The following is a 23,501-nucleotide window of genomic DNA, read 5'->3' as shown; positions in this document are numbered from 1 at the left end:
AACAAGCAAGCAAGAGGTTGCATAGCAACAGTATTAACTTCCGGTACAGGCGAAGCCCTAGTACCTTCGTTTACAGTATACTAAAATGAACTAATATTGTGTAGTATACACTATCAGTCAGAAGTTTTAGAACACCTACTCATTCAAGGTTGTTTTATTTGTACTATTTTCTATGTCTTATAATAATAGTGAAGACATCAAAACTGAAATAACAAAGAATCATGTAGTAACCTAAAAAAGGGGGGGTAGACAGATAATAGCCAAAAAAGTCCAACTCCATATTATGGCAAGAACAGCTCAAATAAGCAAAGAGAAACAACAGTCCATCGTTACTTTAAGGTCAGTCAATACAGAAAACTATCAAGCACTATGATGACAGTGGTTCTCATTAGGACCACCACAGGAATAGAAGACCGAGTTACCTCTGCAGCAGGAGGATAGGAGGGATAAGGTCATTAGAGTTACCAGCCTCAGAAATTGCAGCCCAAATAAATGCTTCAGAGTTCAAGTAACAGACACATCTCAACATCAACTGTTTAGAGGAGACTGTGAATCAGGCCTTCATGAACGAATCGCTGTAAATAAACCACGACTAAAAGACACCAATAATAAGAAGAGACTTGCTTGGGCCAAGAAACACAAGCAATGGACATTAGACCAGTGGATTTTTGGTTCCAACCGCTATTGCTTTGTGAGATGCAGTGTAGGTGAACGGATGATCTCTGCATCTGTATTTCCCACTGCAAAGCATGGAGGAGGTGTTATGGTGTGGTGGTGCTTTGCTGGTGACACTGTGATATATTTAGAATTCAAAGCACACTTAGCCAGCATGGCTACCACAGCATTCTGCAGTGATTCACCATCTCATCTAGTTTGGGCTTAGTGGGACTATCATTTGTTTTTCAACAGGACAATGACCCAACACACCTCCAGGCTGTGTAAGGGATAGTTTACCAAGAAGGAGACTGATGGAGTGCTGCATCAGATGACCTGGCCTCCACAATCCCCCGACCATAACCAAATTGAGATGGTTTGGGATGAGTCAGAGCGCAAAGTGAAGGAAAAGAAGTCAACAAGTGCTCAGCATATGTGGGAACTCCTTCAAGACTGTTGGAAAAGTGTCCAGGTGAAGCTGGTTGATAGAATGGCACGAGTGTGCAAAGCTGTCATCAAGGCAAAGGGTGGCTATTTGAAGAATTTCAAATATTAAATATATTTTGATTTGTTTAACACTTTTTTGGTTACTACATGATTTAATGTGTTATTTCATAGTTTTGATGTCTTCACTATTATTCTACAATGTAGAAAATGAAAGAAAACCCCTTGAATGAGAAGGTTTTCTAAAACTTTTGACCGGTAGTGTATACTCATTAAGTATGTAGTATACAATACGTTGGTATGGGTATTCGAGCACAGCTCGAGTATGAAGGAAGCGCATCTCCCCTAAATTTCGCTGAAATACATTCTCAGACCCACCCATCCAGCGATAAAGGGGAGCAGTTTTTAGCAGATACTCTGTGCAACAAGTTTTAAATGCCACGTCTGTCTTAGGTTATTGACATATTTAGATTTTAATTTGTAAAAAAAAATGCAATCCAGAATGCAATATTATGTACATTTCAAATTATGACATTCATATTTCTAGCGGAACTAGTAATTGAGGTTTGCACATTTACCCGGATGAGATAGCGGATGGACTAAGGAGAAGAACGCACGGTGAACGACGGAGGGAGATTTGAGAAGAAAAAAATAATAATTTACTTTGTTGAATTATTTATTTGGTTTCTTGCGAAATGGAAGATTTGGACAAAGACATACGATCCACTGCGAGAGGTTTTCATTGCATCCTATGCAATGTGAATGTACCCAATAGTAAGTGAATGTCGTCGTTTTGCTATTTGGTTGCAGTTAACGTTAGCTAGCTATCGGTTAGCCACAAACCAACCAGATATATGGCTAACTTACTTTATAAGATAGCTAACTAGTTCATTACTCTGTCGGTTGTAAACTAATCAGCCAATCGTACAGGTGGCTAGGACAGTAACGTTAGCTAGCTAACCTTTTAGAATTTCTATGATATTTTATCAATTTCAGTTTACAGAAGTAGATACCTACAGTAAATGCTTAGCTAGATATATGAATTCATGACAATTGATACGGACGCTGGCTTAGTTTTACACATGTCTGCTGGATAATCTAACGTTATGCATATCAGTTTTGTGACCAATTTTCTTTACTGACTGGAAAACACTGAATCTACAGAGGCCAGTCTGGATGCCCATGTGAAAGGGCGAAAGCATGTGAAGCTGAGCACAGTGCGGGCGACTCGGAAGGCTCAGGTGGAGAACAGTGTGTTTGTCAGTGGGATCAAACCGGATACAGCTCAAGCTGACCTTGTAGACTACTTCCAAAGGTTTGGACCAGTGTCAGAAGTAATCATGGACAAAGACAAGGTGAGCTCTAAGTAGTTGGAGTGCTGATCTAGGATTGGGGCCATTGTCAATATCATCTTGCTGCCATCTCTTCTCTCAATATTATATTCTCTCAATCAGAAATTGAAAAGATGGCGGCATATACATTGTCAGATTACTTCATGGCGCAAATTTAGCATTTGCTAAATTCCAAAGTTCCACCTGCAACTAGCCATGGGAGTTTAGAAAACACTGGTACCTTCCAAGCTGAATGAAGGAAGTATCGGCAAGTAAAGGTTGGTTGAAAAATAATGCCTGATGGATTGAACATCCCAAACCATAATTATTAAAGGACAACTCTTTCATTAGTCCATTGTTGATATAGTCCCAAAATGTTTTGCATGTCATCAATCAAGTTTTCAAGATATGTCACTTTCAAAATAAAGAAATCAGGCAGATTTGAAAGTTAGACCTCTTAAACTTGATTGCTGACATGCAAAACATTTAATGGTAGGATAATCCATTGCTTTATAAAGGTTTTTTTCCATAGCTAGCTGGAGAGGAATATTATTTGCAGTATTCTTATGGCCCCCCAGCCCAAACAGTTGGTTGACACAAGCCTCGGACATACCCCTTGTCATATGTCTATAATCCATTGTCTTCCGTCCACAGGGTGTGTACGCTATTGTGGAATTCAGTGAGAATGACAGTCTGCAGGCCACGCTGTCCCGGTTAGAGCACGACATGAACGGTCTGAAGCTGCGGGTGAAACCCAGGGAGAACAAGGAGTTCAAACTGATCCCTAAAAAGAGGCAGGATTCCAAGAACCTGCAGCAGATACTGGAGCGGCTCACCAAAGAGCTGTGCCAGACTGCTTCGGTAAGTGTTCCTTAGTTTAGTGTCCCTCCTCATTTCATGTTCCATGACTCTCTCTGTCTGATATGCGCTATTAATGTAGGGAATGATAAAAAGGGTAAGTATCAAAGTGCTGATGGATATGATGTGTTGTTGAAGTGGTTCTCTGTCTCCAGGTGAATGAACAGATGCAGAGTGTGGTGGAACGATTCCAGTTGGGGGAGAATGAGAAAAAGGCCAGAGAGTTACTAGTGCAACTGCTCCAGGAGGTGTTTACAGAGTTCTTCCCAGGTAGTCCAACTTTCATTGAGCCCAATCATGTAGCTTGAAGTACAAATTGCCCCTAACCACAAATCAAGGATCAGATTACCTCCATTCATAATCTTAACCACAAGGGGGATGAAAAATAGCTGACCCCGTTTCAGTGATATGGTGCATAAATGATGGCCTTTGATGTTTGTGTGTGGTCTTGGTACAGATAGTCAGATCCTGGCCTTCGGTTCCTCCGTCAACACATTTGACATCCACTCCTGTGACTTGGATCTGTTCCTGGACCTGGACAACACCAAGGTGTTCCAAGCTCGGGCCAAGAATTCTTCTGAACAGGTATTGTGGTGTCAACTTTTATAACGTCCCCCAGCGTCTCAATGTATTTTAAATTACCCATGCTATCTCCAGCACTCCTCTTCCTCTGATGTCCTCCAGGCAGGGGAAGGCCCATCGGACGACACCCGGTCTGAGGACTCCATCCTGTCCGACATCGACCTCTCCACTGCCTCGCCGGCTGAAGTGCTAGAGCTGGTAGCGGCCATCTTGAGAAAGTGCGTCCCTGGGGTGCACAAGGTCATGCCGGTCAGTGGCGCTCGCCTCCCTGTGGTTAAGTTCATCCACAAGGAGCTCAACCTCCAGGGGGACGTGACCATCAATAATAGGTCAGCCTATACAATGCTACTGTCATAATTAAATAGTACGAGTCATTTAATGCATCTCTATTGCTACTGTACTGTGTATGGCCCAGAACCAAGCTGACCACTACCCCTTCGTCCTAGAAACCTAATAATGATCAGAAAAGTCCCAGAGAGCAACTCATAGTACTTTGGGTATGAAGATAAGCACGACGGGCCACAAAGGGTCCCCCCCCTCCAGCCAACCTTCCTAATCTCACTTCCTCCACCCCTCAGACTGGCGGTGAGGAACACCCGTTTCCTGCAGCTGTGCTCAGGGCTGGACTCCAGGCTGCGCCCTCTGGTCTACACCGTCCGCTACTGGGCTAAACAGAAGCAGCTGGCTGGTGAGTGGCCTTCACAGCTCCCCTGTAGGAGAGACTAACATCATTTTTAGATCAAACACCATTTTGAACAGTATTCAGTAGGCGTCAGCAGAACCTTGCTTGTGGACTTTCTGTGACCTTTTTTTTTTTGTCTACAGATGATGCAGTATTATGCCTCTTTGTGCTACATGCTTGTCATAACTGTTTTGTCTCTCTGGTGTTTCTCCTGTAGGTAACCCCAGCGGTGCTGGACCCTTGCTGAATAACTATGCTCTGACACTGCTGGTGATCTTCTATCTGCAGAAGTGTGACCCTCCTGTTCTCCCCACGTTGGACCAGCTGAAGGACATGGCCTGTATGTACTACTTCCTGTCTTCACCTCTTTAAAGCTCATCACAAATGGAACATGCATGACCTTAACACGCATCTCATCTCAAGGCATTTCTATTCTGAACAAAAAAATCTAAGCACAACATACAACATGTGTGGTGAGTGTGCTAGACCACGGAAGAACTAGGACAGTTTCAGCTTCCAGGAATTGTGTATAGATCCTTTAGACGTAGGGCCGTGCATTATCATGCTGAAACAAAAGGTGATGGCAGCGGATGAATGGCACAACAATGGGCGTGAGGATCTTGTCACGGTATCTCTGTGCATTCAAATTGCCATTGATAAAATGCAGTTGTGTTCGTTGTCCGTAGCTTATGCCTGCCCATACCATAACCCCATCGCCACCATGGGGGCCTTCTGTTCACAACGTTGACATCAGCAAACCGCAAGCCCTCACGACTCCATACACGTGGTCTGCAGTTGTGAGGGCACTTGGAAGTACTGCCAAATCCTCTAAAACGACTTTGGAGACAGCTTATGGTAGAGAAATTAACATTAAATTCTCTGGCAATTCTCTGTTTGTTTTTCTCTGTTCTTCTCTTCCTCTAAGGTGAGGAGGAAGAGTGCGTGATCGAAGGCTGGAACTGCACCTTCCCCAGTCAGCCCATTGCTGTGCCCCCCAGCAAGAACACCCAGGATCTGTGTAGGTTACACCAAAAAATTGCATGAAAAATACATCTAACCATGCAGGGGAAAAAAGGATGGGCAGCATTCAATTATTTATATATATATATATATATATATATATATATATATATATATATATATATATATATATATACGCAAACAAAGTATTTAGTCAGCCACCAATTGTGCAAGTTCTCCCACTTAAAAAGATGAGAGGCCTGTAATTTTCATCATAAGTACACTTCAACTATGACAGACAAAATGAGCAACAAAAAAAAATCAGAAAATCAATCACATTGTAGGATTTGTAATGAATTTATTTGCAAATTATGGTGGAAAATAAGTATTTGGTCAATAACAAAAGTTTGTCTCAATACTTTGTTATATACCCTTTTTTGGCAATATTTTCTATGGGGTTGAGATCTTGAGACTGGCTAGGCCACTCCAGGACCTTGAAATGCTTCTTACGAAGACACTTCTTCGTTGCCCGGGCGGTGTGTTTGGGATCATTGTCATGCTGAAAGACCCAGCCACGTTTCATCTTCAATGCCCTTGCTGATGGAAGGAGGTTTTCACTCAAAATCTCACCATACATCACCCCATTCATTCTTTCCTTTACACGGATCAGTCGTCCTGGTCCCTTTGCAGAAAAACATCCCCAAAGCATGATGTTTCCACCCCCATGCTTCACAGTAGTGTTCTTTGGATGCAACTCGGCATTCTTTGTCCTCAAAACACGACGAGTTGAGTTTTTCCCAAAAAGTTATATTTTGGTTTCATCTGACCATGTGATATTCTCCCAATCTTCTTCTGGATCATCCAAATGCTCTCTAGCAAACTTCAGACGGGCCTGGACACATACTGGCTTAAGCTGGGGGACACGTCTGGCACTGCAGGATTTGAGTCCCTGGCGTCGTAGTGTTTTACTGATGGTAGGCTTTGTTACTTTGGTCCCAGCTCTCTGCAGGTCATTCACTAGGTCCCCCCGTGTGGTTCTGGGATTTTTGCTCACCGTTCTTGTGATCATTTTGACCCCACGGGGTGAGATCTTGCATGGAGCCCCAGATCGAGGGAGATTATCAGTGGTCTTGTATGTCTTCCATTTCCTAATAATTGCTCCCACAGTTGATTTCTTCAAACCAAGCTGCTTACCTATTGCAGAATCAGTCTTCCCAGCCTGGTGCAGGTCTACAATTTTGTTTCTGGTGTCCTTTGACAGCTCTTTGGTCTTGGCTATAGTGGAGTTTGGAGTGTGACTGAGGTTGTGGACAGGTGTCTTTTATACTGATAACAAGTTCAAACAGGTGCCATTAATACAGGTAACAAGTGGAGGACGGAGCCTCTTAAAGAAGAAGTTACAGGTCTGTGAGAGCCAGAAATCTTGCTTGTTTGTAGTTTACCAAATACTTATTTTCCACCTTAATTTGCAAATAAATTCATTAAAAATCCTAGTGTGATTTTCTGGATTTTTTTTCTTCTAATTTTGTCTTTCATAGTTGAAGTGTACCTATGATGGAAATTACAGGCCTCTGTCATCTTTTTAAGTGGGAGAACTTGTGGCTGACTAAATACTTTTTTGCCCCACTGTGTGTGATATATTATATATATATATATATATCCCTTTAGCAGACACTTATACAAAGCAACTTAGTCATGCGTGCCTACATGAGTGATCCCTGGACTCAAACCCTCTATCATTGTGTTGCAAGCGCTATGCTCTACCAACTGAGCTACAGAAGACATTAGAATATCAGTAGTAGAATTGAAGATGCCATTTTATCCATTGATTTCTTTTAGATTGAACAATGGCTTGAAGCTTCTTCTTTTTTTCTGTAGGTGCCCTGCTGTCAGGCTTCTTCTCCTTCTATGCCCAGTTTGACTTTGCCAGCTCTGTCATCTCCATCAGGGAGGGCTGCTCTCTCCCTGTCACCAGCTTTCTTAGCCGAGACAAGGTAAAGGGGGAAGGGGAGGCCATGGAGCAGGAGAGGTCCTCAGGCCCCAAGCTTGGCCCCCTCAATGTGCTGGACCCCTTTGAGCTGCACCACAATGTTGCGGGCAACCTGACTGAGCGCAGCCAGAGGAGCTTTCAAAGGGAGTGCCAGGAGGCAGAGAAGTACTGCCGCAGCCTGCAGTACATGCGCAAGTCCACCAAAGGTAAGGTGTGGGGCCTGGTGCGCCTTTTCACCCCCCGGGACGAGGGCCCTCACCACCACAAGGGGGCTGAGGGGGCAGAGCGGGAACTAGCCATCAGCATCCCCTTCAAGGCGGCGTCGCTCCCCGAGGTGGTCCGCAGCCAGCTGCACTCTGCCGGGGACGGCTTCCGCTTGCTCTGGTTCCAGAAGGTGTGCTCTGCTGTGGAGGAGGTGATTCAGGGAGTCCTTAAGTGCAGCCTAACTAACACTGGCATGGGGGAAAGCACTGGAGCTGACGGAATGGATACTGCGTCTCCGATTGGCAAATCGACAAACGACCACGGTGAGAACGCCAGCCGCCTTGCCTCCAGTGACTGCAGCCCACAGAGCAAGGACACCCCAGGAACCAAGAGACCCCTGTTGTCCTCTGAGAGCAGCGGTGACTCCGTGTCCCCGCAGGGCAAGAGGCCCAGGTTGGACAGTTACATCGGGTCCCAGCCCGGTTCTCCACACTGGACCTACATCCAGAGGCACAGGGTGTGGGCGGGCCGGCGGAAGGTAAGGAGGGAGCTGCTTAAAGGTGGAATGGACATGGACTCCAGGCCAGAGGGCAGCAGTGTGGAGCTGGAGACCCAGGTGACTAAGCACATTGTGGACAAGGAGCCAGAGGACAAGGAGCCGCTGGAGTTCCAGGTTCAGGCCCAGGTGGTGGGCGGCACAGAGAGCACCAAGGCCGTGATCAAGTTTCGACCCTCTGCCGATGGTGCCGGACTGTTCCAGGACTTCTTTCACTTCCTGGAGATGTTCCTGCCCAAGATGGCCGACACACTGATGGGGAAGACTGGGTAGATGATGTCAGATGACGTCAGACTGTTTTTTTAAAAGGGTTGTGTGGGTTCTGATAATCATCACTTTTTGTTTTTTCTTCTGAATAGTGGAAGAGTGGTTGAAACTGGCCACTTTGCACTATTTTCATATTATGGGAGATTTTTTGTTGTTGATAAAACTAAAGGAGTTGTCTCTTCCAAAAACGGATCTGACCAAGATGGCTCTGAAGTGTTATGAAAGAGCTTGAGTAATGGTTTTGATAAAGCCATGAAAACATTGTGAAAATTGATTGTGCTCTGTCATGCTATTAAGTTAGGTATGTTTTAGATTAGGGTTGGCAAGTGCCCTGCAGCAATGCACTCCTTTGTATTGTTTCAGTGATTTGTTTAGTTTGACATCTTGTTTTATGGGGAGGGGGGTTGAAGGAAATTAAAGGCTATTGAATACTGTTCTCAACAGTTGGAATTAAATGAAAAACATATTTTATCAAGCGATGGGACAATTTTATTTTTCTTTTCCCCCACATGCCGACTTTTGCCCTTTGTCTTGGCGCCGTTGTGCCACAGAATCTATCCAATGTTTAACTATTGGACAAGCTCCCATGTCCATAAATCACAATGGTAGGCTGTCTACCTAAGGTCTCCAGGGGGACTTGCCTGTTTATGATGTTACACAGGTCATAATTACATGGTGCATGCATCATTGACCCTCTGTCCACCATTGAAACAGCCTGGCAGACACAGGTCTATGCCAGGGGAAGTGTGTTTACTGGAAGCCTGGTCCAGATAGGCCTCTGCTCATACGACAGACCAACAACCGCAATTGCTCAGGCAGATATGCTGCTTTATTACCGAGGCTATCTGCCGCCATAGTTGGCAGTGGATAGGCGTAGTGCTGGGCGGTATGGCCAAAATATCAGCTCACGGTACTTTTAAAAAATGTTGAAGGTATTTTATGTTTTTAAATTATATTGTTTGCAACACTCATCGAGTTCCAAACTGCCCCTGGAAGCAACATCAGAGCGATAACTGTTCGTCAGGGGGCTTCCTGAAATGGGTTTCTATGGCCGAGCAGCCGCACGCACACGAGCCTAAAATCACTGTGCTCAATGCCAAACGCCGGCTGGAGTGGTGTAAAACTCACCGCCATCTGGATCAGTGGAAATGCGTTCTCTGGCGTGATGATATCATACATCACCATCTGGCAGTCTGACAGATGAATCTGGGTTTGGCAGATGCCAGGAGAACGCTACCTGCTCCACTGCATAGTGCCAACTGTAAAGTGTGGTGGAGGAGGTATAAGGGTCTGGGGCTGTTTTTCATGTTTCAGGCTAGGCCCCTTAGGTCCAGTGAATGGAAATCTTAACGCTACAGCATACAATGACATTCTAGACGATTCTGTGCTTCCAACTTTGTGGTCCTTTCCTGTTTCAGAATGACAATGCTTTTGCGCACAAAGCGAGGTTCATATAGAAATGGTTTGTCGAGATCGGTGTGGAAGAACTTGACTGCCCTGTACAGAGCCCTGACCTCAACCCCATCGAACACCTTTGGTATGAATTGGAACGCCGACTGCGAGCCAGGCCTAATCGCCAAACATCAGTGCCCGGCCTCACTAATGCTCTTGTGGCTGAATGGATGTTGAATCATCCCTGCAGCAATGTTCCAACATCTAGTGGAAGGCCTTCCCAGAAGAGTGGAGGCTGCTATAGCATCAAAGGGGGGACCAACTGTATATTAATGTCCATGATTTTGGAATGAGTGTCCACATACTTTTGGTCATGTAGTGTAGCTACTAGAACCATGCTATCACTGAAGACTGAAGTGACCACAGAACAAAATGTACATGTTTAGTTCATGAAACAAAGCCTAAAAGCTCTGTCACCATTGCACTCATCATTCCTGCACTGTCTTTGAAGTCTGTCTTCGCAGTACATCAAAGACTCATAGAAGCCCTGCTTGTTAGATGTTTTACACATGTCCTAGTACACCACTGTCAGAACATAAGGCTGGAAGAAATTTAATAAGAAATTGAGTTTTGCCATATAGCAAAATATTAGCTATTGTCCCCCATGATCTGTCCCAACGATGAAGTCCAACAGGGAACATCCACCATTTTCTCTTAATTGCTTTTGTAGATGCGTGTATATTATATGCAGACTATTGCAATGGAGAATTATTTCATGTAGGCTAATTGCCCAACCATTGTCAGTTTCATGGAGCTCTCTGAGTAATCAATACCATCACGAATTGATTCTGCTTCTGAATCTTTTAACGTTCTTACATAATTGTTGTTTTGTTTGTTGTGACACTAGCGTCAATCTTTAATTAGGGAAAAAACCCACCTAATTTAATATTCGGTGTCATTGGTGTCCATGATACAGCCACTGTGTCAATTTGTTCCCCAGACACCCTACATTCCCACGTATTCAGATCAATGGCATCAATTAGTCCTAACTCCCAACAGACTGAGTAAATAAAGTTACCCATGGAAATAAGGTTTATGTGGCTGTCTTTTCTGTCTTAAACAGATATATCAGTTGGCTTTCTATTGGTTTAATTAGTCAGATCTTTTTAAGAAGGGGGGGGGGTTAATTGCTTCTACAGGCAGACTGGCTTTGTTCCTCTGTGGAGATGACAAGCTGCATCTGTTGCAAGGGAATCAAAGCAACGTTTCTCATCCACAGCTAGCAGAACTGAAGGCTGTGTACGTAGAGGGTTTTACGTGTAAGAAGAGTGAAGCATTTTTGGACACATAAGCTACAAATGACATCCCGATCGGAAGGCATGTCTTACTCTGCCAATATATTCTGTCCCATGTGTGGTGACTCAAGGATTATGTTCCCCACATTAAATGGAAAAACCCTGGGAAATGCCATCTCATTGTTTTGGTTACTGTTATTCGGTAGTGCTTCTAAGTGACGCTCGAGGGCTTTTCAGGGCATTTCATGTATTCATAAATTATTGCACTAACAGACAGTGATATCCATTGATGAAGTCTGCAGTGCAAACAGACCGGGTTGACTGGATCACTGGAAAGCACTCTGCTCACATTAGTGGCTGCCTCAATCAGAAGATAACGCTAAATTAGCCTTGCAATACTACTGGAAGGAGTCAGATTTCTCTGGGGAGACATCCATGAAATGAAGTGCGTGGGCTTCTTTCTGTGCATTAGTCCTCCCTCTACTATGCTACTATGTTTGGAAGCAGTAAGTGTCATGAGTACAAAATAGGGTACAATCATATTGTCTCCTCTTCAAAGCGAGAGGTTTTTCAAACAGAGGATTTTGGTCTTGCCTTCTAACATGCATACTAACATAGTATTACCATATCTGGTATTCCATGGAATACATATTTATATTTACATACAGTACCAGTCAAAGTTTGGACACGCCTACTCATTCAAAGGTTTTTCTTTATTTTTTAAATATTTTTTTTCTACATTGTAGAATAATAGTGAAGACATCAAAACTATGAAATAACACATGGAATCATGCAGTGAACAAAGAAGTGTTAAACAAATCAAAATATATTTTAGATTCTTTAAAGTAGCCACCCGTTGCCTTGATAACAGCTTTGCACACTCTTTGGCATTCTCTCAACCAGCTTCACCTGGAATGCTTTTCCAACAGTCTTGAAGGAGTTCTCACATATGCTGAGCACTTGTTGGCTGCTTTTAATTCACTCGGCGGTCCAACTCATCCCAAACCATCTCAATTGGGTTGAGGTCAGGTGATTGTGGAGGCCAGGTCATCTGATGCAGCACTCCATCACTCTCCTTCTTGTTCAAATAGCCTTTATACAGCCTGGAGGTGTGTTGGGTCATTGTCCTGTTGAAAAACAAATGATAGTCCCACTAAGCGAAAACCAGATGGTATGGCGTATCGCTGCAGAATGCTGTGGTAGCCATGCTGGTTATTTGTGCCTTGAATTCTAAATAAATCACTGACAGTGTCACCAACAAAGCACCATCACACCACCTCCTATGTAAAGTAAATGTCAAATGTTCACTGTTAAAGAAGGATCATCAGCACATACATTGTTATTAGTTACACCTGTAATTGAGTAATGGGCACACCAACATTAGTAACAAAATGTGGTGTGTGGTTGTGACTGAGTTGTATTTGCTGCCTTCTTGGAGTGCATTAGCCTGAGACTTATCTGGAGAAGTTTATTGGGTCAATGAGCCTTGGAAAAACTAAACTGTTTGCCTTTTCTTTATTTTCTGTTACTTCTGAATGTTTACCCGTGGAGACGGCGATCGAGTGAGGAGATGAGTTTGCCTTCTGCCTGTTGTTTCTTGTCATTGACTTTTATTGCGAGTTGGGTAAACAGAAAGAGTCAGTAGATTAGTATCACGGGAGAACGGACAAGTTGTAGTGGGATACACTGTGCTTTTACTGCTATCCCATAGGCCGGATGTGAGGGGTGCAAGAGCAAGGTACAGTGGGGCTCCAAATGATTGACACCCTTGATAAAGATGAGCATAAATGGCAAAAATAATTCTATAATATTATTGTATTCTCTTAAATGTATACTAATACAATTGCTCAGAGAAAGATTTTGTTTAACAAGTAATTATATTTCTCAAAAAGAACGTGTCAAAATGATTGATGCCACTGTTTTCAATACCTTTCAATACCTCACCTTGCGAGGATAACTGCACCGAGTTTTTTTCTAGAATGTTTTATGAGGTTGGAGAACACATTGGGAGGGATCTTAGACCATTCTTCCATACAGAATCTTTCCAGATCCCTGATATCCTTTGTCTACTGTAAAATATACTGGTGGATCTTTGATGTTATGGGGCCTATTTTGCTTCCACTGGTCCTGGGGCCCTTGTTAAGGTCAACGGCATCATTCACTATACCCAGTACCCGGATATTTCAGCCCAAAACCTGGTTGCCTCTGCTAGGAGGTTGAAACTTGGCCACAAGTGGATGTTCCAGTGAGACAATAACCCCAAGCACACATCAAAATTCACAAAGAAATCCACATTTCCAGTCTCAGGACTTGAAACCCATTGAAAACACTTTGGGTTTCTACAGCACAACGGCAGAGTCATGTCATAAGTGTAAAACTAATAATGATGCAATAATCCATGCTTTCTGGGAAGTCTGAAAATTGTGGGCGGAGCTAGAAAGTTGGCTGTCAAAAAGGTGTTACAATGTAAACTTACTTTTAATCCCGTCGGTCTGCATATTTCAAGACATGGCTTATGTGGATGTAGTGAGATACCCAATGGGCTGGACTCATCACAAAAACAAAAAGTATACTAAATATGTGGAAATCAATCAATCCGCCATCATTAACACAATGGAAAAATCGAATGATTAAAAAAAATATTGAAATAGCATGGGGCGACAAAGAAAAACAAATTGATACAATTTAAGGTCCAAGTGGCAAACAATATTGCAGGCACTAGGGATGGGGGTGTGAACATGCAGGCACTAGGGAAGGGGGTGTGAACATGCAGGCACTAGGGAAGGGGTGTGAACATGCAGGCACTAGGGAGGGGGTGTGAACATGCAGGCACTAGGGATGGGGGTGTGAACATGCAGGCACTAGGGAGGGGGTGTGAACATGCAGGCACTAGGGAAGGGGTGTGAACATGCAGGCACTAGGGATGGGGGTGTTAACATGCAGGCACTAGGGAGGGGGTGTGAACATGCAGGCACTAGGGATGGGGGTGTGAACATGCAGGCACTAGGGATGGGGGTGTGAACATGCAGGCACTAGGGAGGGGGTGTGAACATGCAGGCACTAGGGAAGGGGGTGTGAACATGCAGGCACTAGGGATGGGGGTGTGAACATGCAGGCACTAGGGAGGGGGTGTGAACATGCAGGCACTAGGGATGGGGGTGTGAACATGCAGGCACTAGGGATGGGGGTGTGAACATGCAGGCACTAGGGAGGGGGTGTGAACATGCAGGCACTAGGGATGGGGGTGTGAACATGCAGGCACTAGGGATGGGGGTGTGAACATGCAGGCACTAGGGATGAGGGTGTGAACATGCAGGCACTAGGGATGGGGGTGTGAACATGCAGGCACTAGGGAGGGGGTGTGAACATGCAGGCACTAGGGAAGGGGGTGTGAACATGCAGGCACTAGGGATGGGGGTGTGAACATGCAGGCACTAGGGAAGGGGGTGTGAACATGCAGGCACTAGGGATGGGGGTGTGAACATGCAGGCACTAGGGATGGGGGTGTGAACATGCAGGCACTAGGGATGGGGGTGTGAACATGCAGGCACTAGGGATGGGGGTGTGAACATGCAGGCACTAGGGATGGGGGTGTGAACATGCAGGCACTAGGGATGGGGGTGTGAACATGCAGGCACTAGGGATGGGGGTGTTAACATGCAGGCACTAGGGAGGGGGTGTGAACATGCAGGCACTAGGGATGGGGGTGTGAACATGCAGGCACTAGGGATGGGGGTGTGAACATGCAGGCACTAGGGAGGGGGTGTGAACATGCAGGCACTAGGGATGGGGGTGTGAACATGCAGGCACTAGGGAGGGGGTGTGAACATGCAGGCACTAGGGATGGGGGTGTGAACATGCAGGCACTAGGGATGGGGGTGTGAACATGCAGGCACTAGGGATGGGGGTGTGAACATGCAGGCACTAGGGATGGGGGTGTGAACATGCAGGCACTAGGGAGGGGGTGTGAACATGCAGGCACTAGGGATGGGGGTGTGAACATGCAGGCACTAGGGAAGGGGGTGTGAACATGCAGGCACTAGGGATGGGGGTGTGAACATGCAGGCACTAGGGATGGGGGTGTGAACATGCAGGCACTAGGGATGGGGGTGTGAACATGCAGGCACTAGGGATGGGGGTGTGAACATGCAGGCACTAGGGATGAGGGTGTGAACATGCAGGCACTAGGGATGGGGGTGTGAACATGCAGGCACTAGGGATGAGGGTGTGAACATGCAGGCACTAGGGATGGGGGTGTGAACATGCAGGCACTAGGGATGGGGGTGTGAACATGCAGGCACTAGGGATGGGGGTGTGAACATGCAGGCACTAGGGATGGGGGTGTGAACATGCAGGCACTAGGGATGGGGGTGTGAACATGCAGGCACTAGGGATGGGGGTGTGAACATGCAGGCACTAGGGATGGGGGTGTGAACATGCAGGCACTAGGGATGGGGGTGTTAACATGCAGGCACTAGGGATGGGGGTGTGAACATGCAGGTCTGGGCAGATGAGATGTAGTCATTGTTTGTGTGCGTCTGTAAGTTGTTGTTCGTATACGTTTGAATATGGAGTGGATTTTTAAAATAGAATACCTGTGGTTTGAATTGAAGAGGGCAGTCTATAAGCGCAGACAAAGGATACCAAGGATCTGGAAAGATTCTGTATGGAGGAATGGTCTAAGATCCCTCCTGACGTGTTCTCCAATCTCATAAAACATTCTAGAAAAAGGCTGTGTCGTTATCCTTGCAAGGGTAGGGTGCTGGAATATGGAAAACGGGTGCCAATCAATTTTAGCCCTATCTTTTTTTAGATTGCTTAGTATTACTTATTAAACCAAATCTCTTTCTCTGTATTAATATAAAATAATATACATTTTCAGTTTTTTTGAGCATACAGTATAGCTCAGTATTTGTTTTTTTATACACTTTTTGCTCATCTTTATCAAGGGTGCCAATAGTTAGTGACCCCTCTGTACGGACGCTAGAATTTTTCATTTGTATACCTAATTCTTGAGGGATTCTCTTTACTCAATATGGTAAAAATGTGATTAAAATGTAAATTATATCTATATAATCATTTAGCATGTTCTCAACAATGATCCTGGTAAAAAAATAAAAATAATAATCCTGGTATTGACACGTTTCTTATTGCTTTTCAGGCTAGATAAGAGAGATACACTTGGGGATAAGTAGTCGCAGACAGAGAGATGAGGGAGGTTAAACTACGTACCGACATCACAGTCAACTTCTCAGACAAACATTTTTAAATCAGGAAATAGTCTGCATGTCACACACACACATAAGAATGTGTGCACTTTCACATGCAAAATAATGCAAAATCATGCAAAATCACACACACACACACGCACCCCACTCTTTCTGCATGCGCCGTTCATCTTTGCCTCAACCCTGACTAGTATCCTGGTCCCTGCTGCTGAAAAACATGCCCACAGCATGATGCTGCCACCAGCATGCTTTACCGTAGGGATGGTGCCAGGTTTCCTCCAGACGTGATGCTTGGCATACAGGCCTTAAGAGTTCAATCTTGGTTTCATCAGACCAGAGAATCTTGTTTCTCATGGTCTGAGAGTCTTAAGGGACCTTTTGGCAAACTCCAAGCGGGCTGTTATGTGCCTTTTACTGAGGAGTGGCTTCCATCTGGCCACTCTACCATAAAGGCCTAGTTGGTGGAGGGTTGCTGAGATGGTTGTCCTTTTGGAAGGTTCTCCCATCTGCACAGAGGAACTCTAGAGCTCTGTCAGAGTGACCATCTGGTTCTTGGTCACCTCCTTGACCAAGGCCCTTCTCCCCCAATTGCTCAGTTTGGATGAGCAGCCAGCTCTAGGAAGAGTCTGGGTGGTTCCAAACCTCTTCCATTTAAGAATGATAGAGGCCACTGTGTTCTTGGGGACAATTCCTTTGCCCTCATGGCTTGGTTTTTGCTCTGACATGCAATGTCAACTGTGGGACCTTATATAGACAGGTGTGTGCCTTTCCAAATCATGTCCAATCAATTGAATTTACCACAGGTGGACTCCAATCAAGTTGTAGAAACATCTCAATGATGATCAATGGAAACGATGCACCTGAGCTCAATTTCGGATCTCATAGCGAAGGGTCTGAATAATTATGTAAATAAGGTATTTCATTTCTAAAAACCTGTTTTTGCTTTGTCATTATGGGGTATTGTGTGTAGAATACTATTACGCAATTGCTGTGACTCAGTATCATATCAAGTCTCAGCTCCCCTTTATCCCACCCAGGGCAATGGCCTCTGTTTATTCTAGACCTTCATGGTCTACTGTTCACATGACACCCTACAGTCCTTATCATAGGGTATTCATATCAGTCAAATTGTTCAATTAAATTCCTGAGAGGGAACTTCATGTGTGGTGACGGAGCGGTACACAGAACGTAGAACACATCAACGTAGAACACAAAATCATGTTCGGTATTAGAGGATTAGAAGCATTGTATGCAATCACAGGTTATACACATCTATATTTGCTATGATAACGTAGAGATGTGTACAAAATAAATGTGTGTGTGTGTGTGTGTGTGCGTGCGTGCGTGCGTGCGTGCGTGCGTGCGTGCGTGCGTGTGTGTGTGTGTGTGTGTGTGTGTGTGTGCGTGCGTGCGTGCGTGCGTGCGTGCGTGTGTGTGTGTGTGTGTGTGTGTGTGTGTGCTCTAAGGCTGTATTTTTATATGATCAGACTAACAACCATATTATTCATCTGTGACTAGTCTTTCTTCTGACCTCTCACTCCAGCAGGTCACATGGAGACTGCATCATATAGTCATTCTATCTATAATGCAATCTGGAATTATGTAGGTGTAGGCCTACAGAATTACTGCTATTTGGGGTTTATTTTTTTCCCTCGGCTGGTGTATTTTATAGGCTATCTCATATGAATAATTCAACAAGAAATGACTCATTAGGGTCATTCATACATACACCTACACCGATATGGGTGCGTTTATGACCATTTTACATGTTTCTCTGCAATTGCATATACAAAGACTTCTTGGCTATTCTTCTCTATACATAACTGACTTATTCAGGTAAGTATGCAACAAAGTTATCAATGTAACGTTTCTTGAAGAAAAACATTTATAAACCTAGTTTTGATATTAAATTAAAGAATGTAGGCTTTTATGCACTGGCCTATCCTGTTACCATATTACACATGGATCTAAATTCCCATTAATTACATTTCCACAGATGAGACCAGAGTCAATAGAGACAATTTGAACACCGATTACAATCTTCTCCTGAGCAGCGACTCATTAAGACAAATACTCCAGATTAATTTACACAAACTCCTCCTGTAGGCTGGTATTGCTGATTTGCTGAATGCTTGCCCCATCCCACTGGGGACACACGTGTTGAATCTACTTTGTTTCCACGTCATTTCAATTAACTTACTCATCAAATCACATTTTATTTGATACGGGCTATACTATGGTAAAAAATAAATGTTTAAATCTACATTTTTCCAAGTTCACTGATCTCAGATGGCAGCGCACCTTTAGGGAGATATGGTGTGAATTCTGTAAACTCTATAAAAGTGAATATAAACTTTTATTTTCACACATTGTATAGCCTGTACCGACTGGTAAGGCATTCTGGATTAGTTTATAGATTTGCCATCGGTGACGGGAAAAGCTTCTCAGAAATAGGTCAACCAGAGTGCTGATAAATATGTTTTTGGGGTATGGGATGTCTCCTTCAGCGACGGGAGACCATATGTACAGGACCATACGTACAGCAAAGATGCTAAGTAACAAGTCAACTATGACATTGCAATACACTACATGCAGTGGCGACCCGTCATTCAGGGCAGGTGGGGCAGAGCAAAAAAAAAGTGTTCTCTAGTTGAGCCGTGATGGCTCAGTGTTCTGTCACTCATGGGAACACTAAGTAACCGCAAAATCTACGAGGATAACTCGAGGGTGCTGCCATAGAGTTACATTATAAGTGCCCATCCAAGAACGCTCAAGGTCATTGGCCACAGATAAAATTATGTCAAATCAAGTTATATCTACAGTAGCTTTGATTGGACTGATCATGTCAAAATCTTAGCTAGCAGTCATCATCATGAATCAAGTCGACAATCTACTGGCAAATCCTTTTCAATCCTTGTCATATGAAGTGAAATTATAGATAAAACATATCAGTGCTCATCGGCCTTTGGATATAAACATTAGACAACAAGTTGAAAATCGTAAATTCAGCAATGAGTAGTTTGTAAGGAATCAGTGGCTAACTGCATGCATTGCAAAGCAATCACTAGCCTGCTATTCAGTGGTGGGTGTGTGGTCAAAGTCTGGATTTAAGGGTCTCTTTTCCAAGCTTAAAAGGATAAAGATTCACATGCCATGGGCCAGAAAAGGTTGAATACATTGGCCATGCTGTCAATCCAGCATGACTTCTGCCTCATTCAAAACAATTGGAAACTCGGAACTGGGAAATCTCAGTTCAAGACAACTGGGAACTAGGGGAAAAAATGAGCTCCAACTGGGATAATACGTTTTGAACGGTCATCCAACTCGGACTTCCATGTCTGGAACTCGGGCCTTTTCTTCAGCTCTGACCTGAAGATCACTGACGTCATTTCCCCCCCAGTTGTCTTGAAAGCACCAAAAATCCAGAGAATGCCAGACTTTGAAGACAAAGTTTGATGACAAATTTGCCCACGAAAGACGGCCACGCCACCTTCCTTTTCAAGTGAGCACAGCACAACAAGGTGAGTCCAAAAATGTATTGTATGCTGTGTCATGTTTTGTCATTTATTATCTTGTCTTGTCCCTGTGCTTCCCATTCTATTCGTTTCCCTCTGCTGGTCTTATTAGGTTCTTTCCCTCTTTCTATCCCTCTCTCTCCCCCCTCCCTCTCTCACTCTCTCGCTCTCTCTTCTCTCTATCGTTCCGTTCCTGCTCCCAGCTGTTCCTATTCCCCTAATCAATCATTTAGTCTTCCCACACCTGTTCCCGATCCTTTCCCCTGATTAGAGTCCCTATTTCTTCCTTTGTGTTCCGTTCCTGTCCTGTCGGTTCCTTGTCTAGAATTCACCGTGCTGTGTTTGTGTATCGCCCTGTCGTGTCGTGTTTTCCTCAGATGCTGCGTGGTGAGCAGGTGTCTGAGTCTGTCTGGTTCAAGTGCCTTCCCGAGGCAACCTGCTGTTCACCTGCTGTTCAAGATCGAGTCTCCAGTTTGTCCTCGTCATTTCGAGTGAAAGTTGTGTTTTTTGTTTGTATTTACTTTACTGGATTAAAGACTCTGTTTTCGCCAAGTCGCTTTTGGGTCCTCTTTCACCTGCATGACAGAAGGAACCGACCAAGGAATGGACCCAGCGACTTCAGACGCTCGTTACACTGCCGTCGAGATCCAAGGAGCCATGCTCGGCAGACACGAGCAGGAATTGTCTGCTGCTCGCCATGCCGTGGAGAACCTGGCCGCTCAGGTTTCCGACCTCTCTGGACGGTTCCAGAGTCTACGTCTCGTGCCACCTGTTACTTCCTGGCCTGCCGAGCCTCCAGAACCTAGGGTTAATAACCCACCTTGCTACTCCGGGCAGCCCACTGAGTGCCGCTCCTTTCTCACGCAGTGTGAGATTGTGTTCTCTCTCCAACCCAACACATACTCTAGAGAGAGAGCTCGGGTTGCTTACGTCATTTCACTCCTTACTGGCCGGGCTCGAGAATGGGGCACAGCTATCTGGGAGGCAAGGGCTGATTGCTCTAACAAGTTCCAGAACTTTAAAGAGGAGATGATTCGGGTTTTTGACCGTTCAGTTTTGGTAGGGAGGCTTCTAGGGCCCTGGCTTCCTTATGCCAAGGTGAACGGTCCATAACGGATTATTCTATTGAGTTTCGCACTCTTGCTGCCTCTAGTGAGTGGAACGAGCCGGCGCTGCTCGCTCGTTTTCTGGAGGGACTCCACGCAGTGGTTAAGGATGAGATTCTCTCCCGGGAGGTTCCTTCAGATGTGGACTCTTTGATTGCTCTCGCCATCCGCATAGAACGACGGGTAGATCTTCGTCACCGGGCTCGTGGAAGAGAGCTCGCATCAACGGTGTTTCCCTGCTCCGCATCGCAACCATCTCCCTCCTCTGGCTCAGAGTCTGAGCCCATGCAGCTGGGAGGGATTCGCATCTCGACTAAGGAGAGGGAACGGAGGATCACCAACCGCCTGTGCCTCTATTGCGGAGTTGCTGGACATTTTGTTAATTCATGTCCAGTAAAAGCCAGAGCTCATCTGTAAGCGGAGGGCTACAGGTGAGCGCAACTACTCAAGTCTCTCCATCAAAATCCTGTACTACTTTGTCGGTCCATCTACGCTGGACCGGTTCGGGTGCTACATGTAGTGCCTTGATAGACTCTGGGGCTGAGGGTTGTTTCATGGACGAAGCATGGGTTCGGAAACATGACATTCCTTTCAGAGAGTTAGAGAAGCCTACGCCCATGTTCGCCTTAGATGGTAGTCATCTTCCCAGTATCAGATTTGAGACACTACCTTTAACCCTCACAGTATCTGGTAACCACAGTGAGACTATTTCTTTTTTGATTTTTCGTTCACCGTTTACACCTGTTGTTTTGGGTCATCCCTGGCTAGTATGTCATAATCCTTCTATTAATTGGTCTAGTAATTCTATCCTATCCTGGAACGTTTCTTGTCATGTGAAGTGTTTAATGTCTGCCATCCCTCCCGTTTCTTCTGTCCCTACTTCTCAGGAGGAACCTGGCGATTTGACAGGAGTGCCGGAGGAATATCATGATCTGCGCACGGTCTTCAGTCGGTCCCGAGCCAACTCCCTTCCTCCTCACCGGTCGTATGATTGTAGTATTGATCTCCTTCCGGGGACCACTCCTCCTCGGGGTAGACTATACTCTCTGTCGGCTCCCGAACGTAAGGCTCTCGAGGATTATTTGTCTGTGTCTCTTGACGCCGGTACCATAGTGCCTTCTTCCTCTCCGGCCGGGGCGGGGTTCTTTTTGTTAAGAAGAAGGACGGTACTCTGCGCCCCTGCGTGGATTATCGAGGGCTGAATGACATAACGGTTAAGAATCGTTATCCGCTTCCCCTTATGTCATCAGCCTTCGAGATTCTGCAGGGAGCCAGGTGCTTTACTAAGTTGGACCTTCGTAACGCTTACCATCTCGTGCGCATCAGAGAGGGGGACGAGTGGAAAACGGCGTTTAACACTCCGTTAGGGCATTTTGAGTACCGGGTTCTGCCGTTTGGTCTCGCCAATGCGCCAGCTGTTTTTCAGGCATTAGTTAATGATGTTCTGAGAGACATGCTGAACATCTTTGTTTTTGTCTATCTTGACGATATCCTGATTTTTCTCCGTCACTCGAGATTCATGTTCAGCACGTTCGACGTGTTCTACAGCGCCTTTTAGAGAATTGTCTCTACGTAAAGTCTGAGAAGTGCTCTTTTCATGTCTCCTCCGTTACTTTTCTCGGTTCCGTTATTTCCGCTGAAGGCATTCAGATGGATTCCGCTAAGGTCCAAGCTGTCAGTGATTGGCCCGTTCCAAGGTCACGTGTCGAGTTGCAGCGCTTTTTAGGTTTCGCTAATTTCTATCGGCGTTTCATTCGTAATTTCGGTCAAGTTGCTGCCCCTCTCACAGCTCTTACTTCTGTCAAGACGTGTTTTAAGTGGTCCGGTTCCGCCCAGGGAGCTTTTGATCTTCTAAAAGAACGTTTTACGTCCGCTCCTATCCTCGTTACTCCTGACGTCACTAGACAATTCATTGTCGAGGTTGACGCTTCAGAGGTAGGCGTGGGAGCCATTCTATCCCAGCGCTTCCAGTCTGACGATAAGGTTCATCCTTGCGCTTATTTTTCTCATCGCCTGTCGCCATCTGAGCGCAACTATGATGTGGGTAACCGTGAACTGCTCGCCATCCGCTTAGCCCTAGGCGAATGGCGACAGTGGTTGGAGGGGGCGACCGTTCCTTTTGTCGTTTGGACAGACCATAAGAACCTTGAGTACATCCGTTCTGCCAAACGACTTAATGCCCGTCAAGCTCGTTGGGCGTTGTTTTTCGCTCGTTTCGAGTTTGTGATTTCTTACCGTCCGGGTAGCAAGAACACCAAGCCTGATGCCTTATCCCGTCTGTTTAGTTCTTCTGTGGCTTCTACTGATCCCGAGGGATTCTTCCTTATGGGCGTGTTGTCGGGTTAACAGTCTGGGGAATTGAAAGACAGGTTAAGCAAGCACTCACGCACACTGCGTCGCCGCCGCGCGCTTGTCCTAGTAACCTCCTTTTCGTTCC

General features: G+C 45.2%; 1 protein-coding gene across 2 annotated transcripts; it reads left to right on the top strand.

Annotated features, from left to right (window-relative positions):
• Positions 1-1,667: 1,667 nt before the first annotated feature.
• Positions 1,668-9,437, top strand: tut1 (terminal uridylyl transferase 1, U6 snRNA-specific). Of its 2 annotated transcripts, none has more exons than XM_046367910.1 (10): positions 1,668-1,872; positions 2,263-2,453; positions 3,084-3,290; positions 3,443-3,557; positions 3,745-3,872; positions 3,945-4,198; positions 4,448-4,557; positions 4,769-4,891; positions 5,477-5,569; positions 7,390-9,437. In XM_046367910.1, exons 1-10 carry the CDS (start codon positions 1,794-1,796, stop codon positions 8,532-8,534), a joined length of 2,445 nt encoding a protein of 814 aa, XP_046223866.1. In that variant the 5' UTR covers positions 1,668-1,793; the 3' UTR covers positions 8,535-9,437. The 2 variants fall into 2 exon arrangements, with proteins under 2 accessions (XP_046223866.1, XP_046223867.1); XM_046367911.1 differs by having other exon boundaries at positions 1,669-1,872; positions 3,972-4,198; positions 7,390-9,432.
• The last annotated feature ends 14,064 nt before the right edge of the window (positions 9,438-23,501 follow it).

Source organism: Oncorhynchus gorbuscha, linkage group LG11 (genome assembly GCF_021184085.1).
Source record: "Oncorhynchus gorbuscha isolate QuinsamMale2020 ecotype Even-year linkage group LG11, OgorEven_v1.0, whole genome shotgun sequence".
NCBI lineage: Eukaryota > Metazoa > Chordata > Actinopteri > Salmoniformes > Salmonidae > Oncorhynchus > Oncorhynchus gorbuscha.
This window is presented reverse-complemented; position numbering and strand designations above follow the sequence as displayed.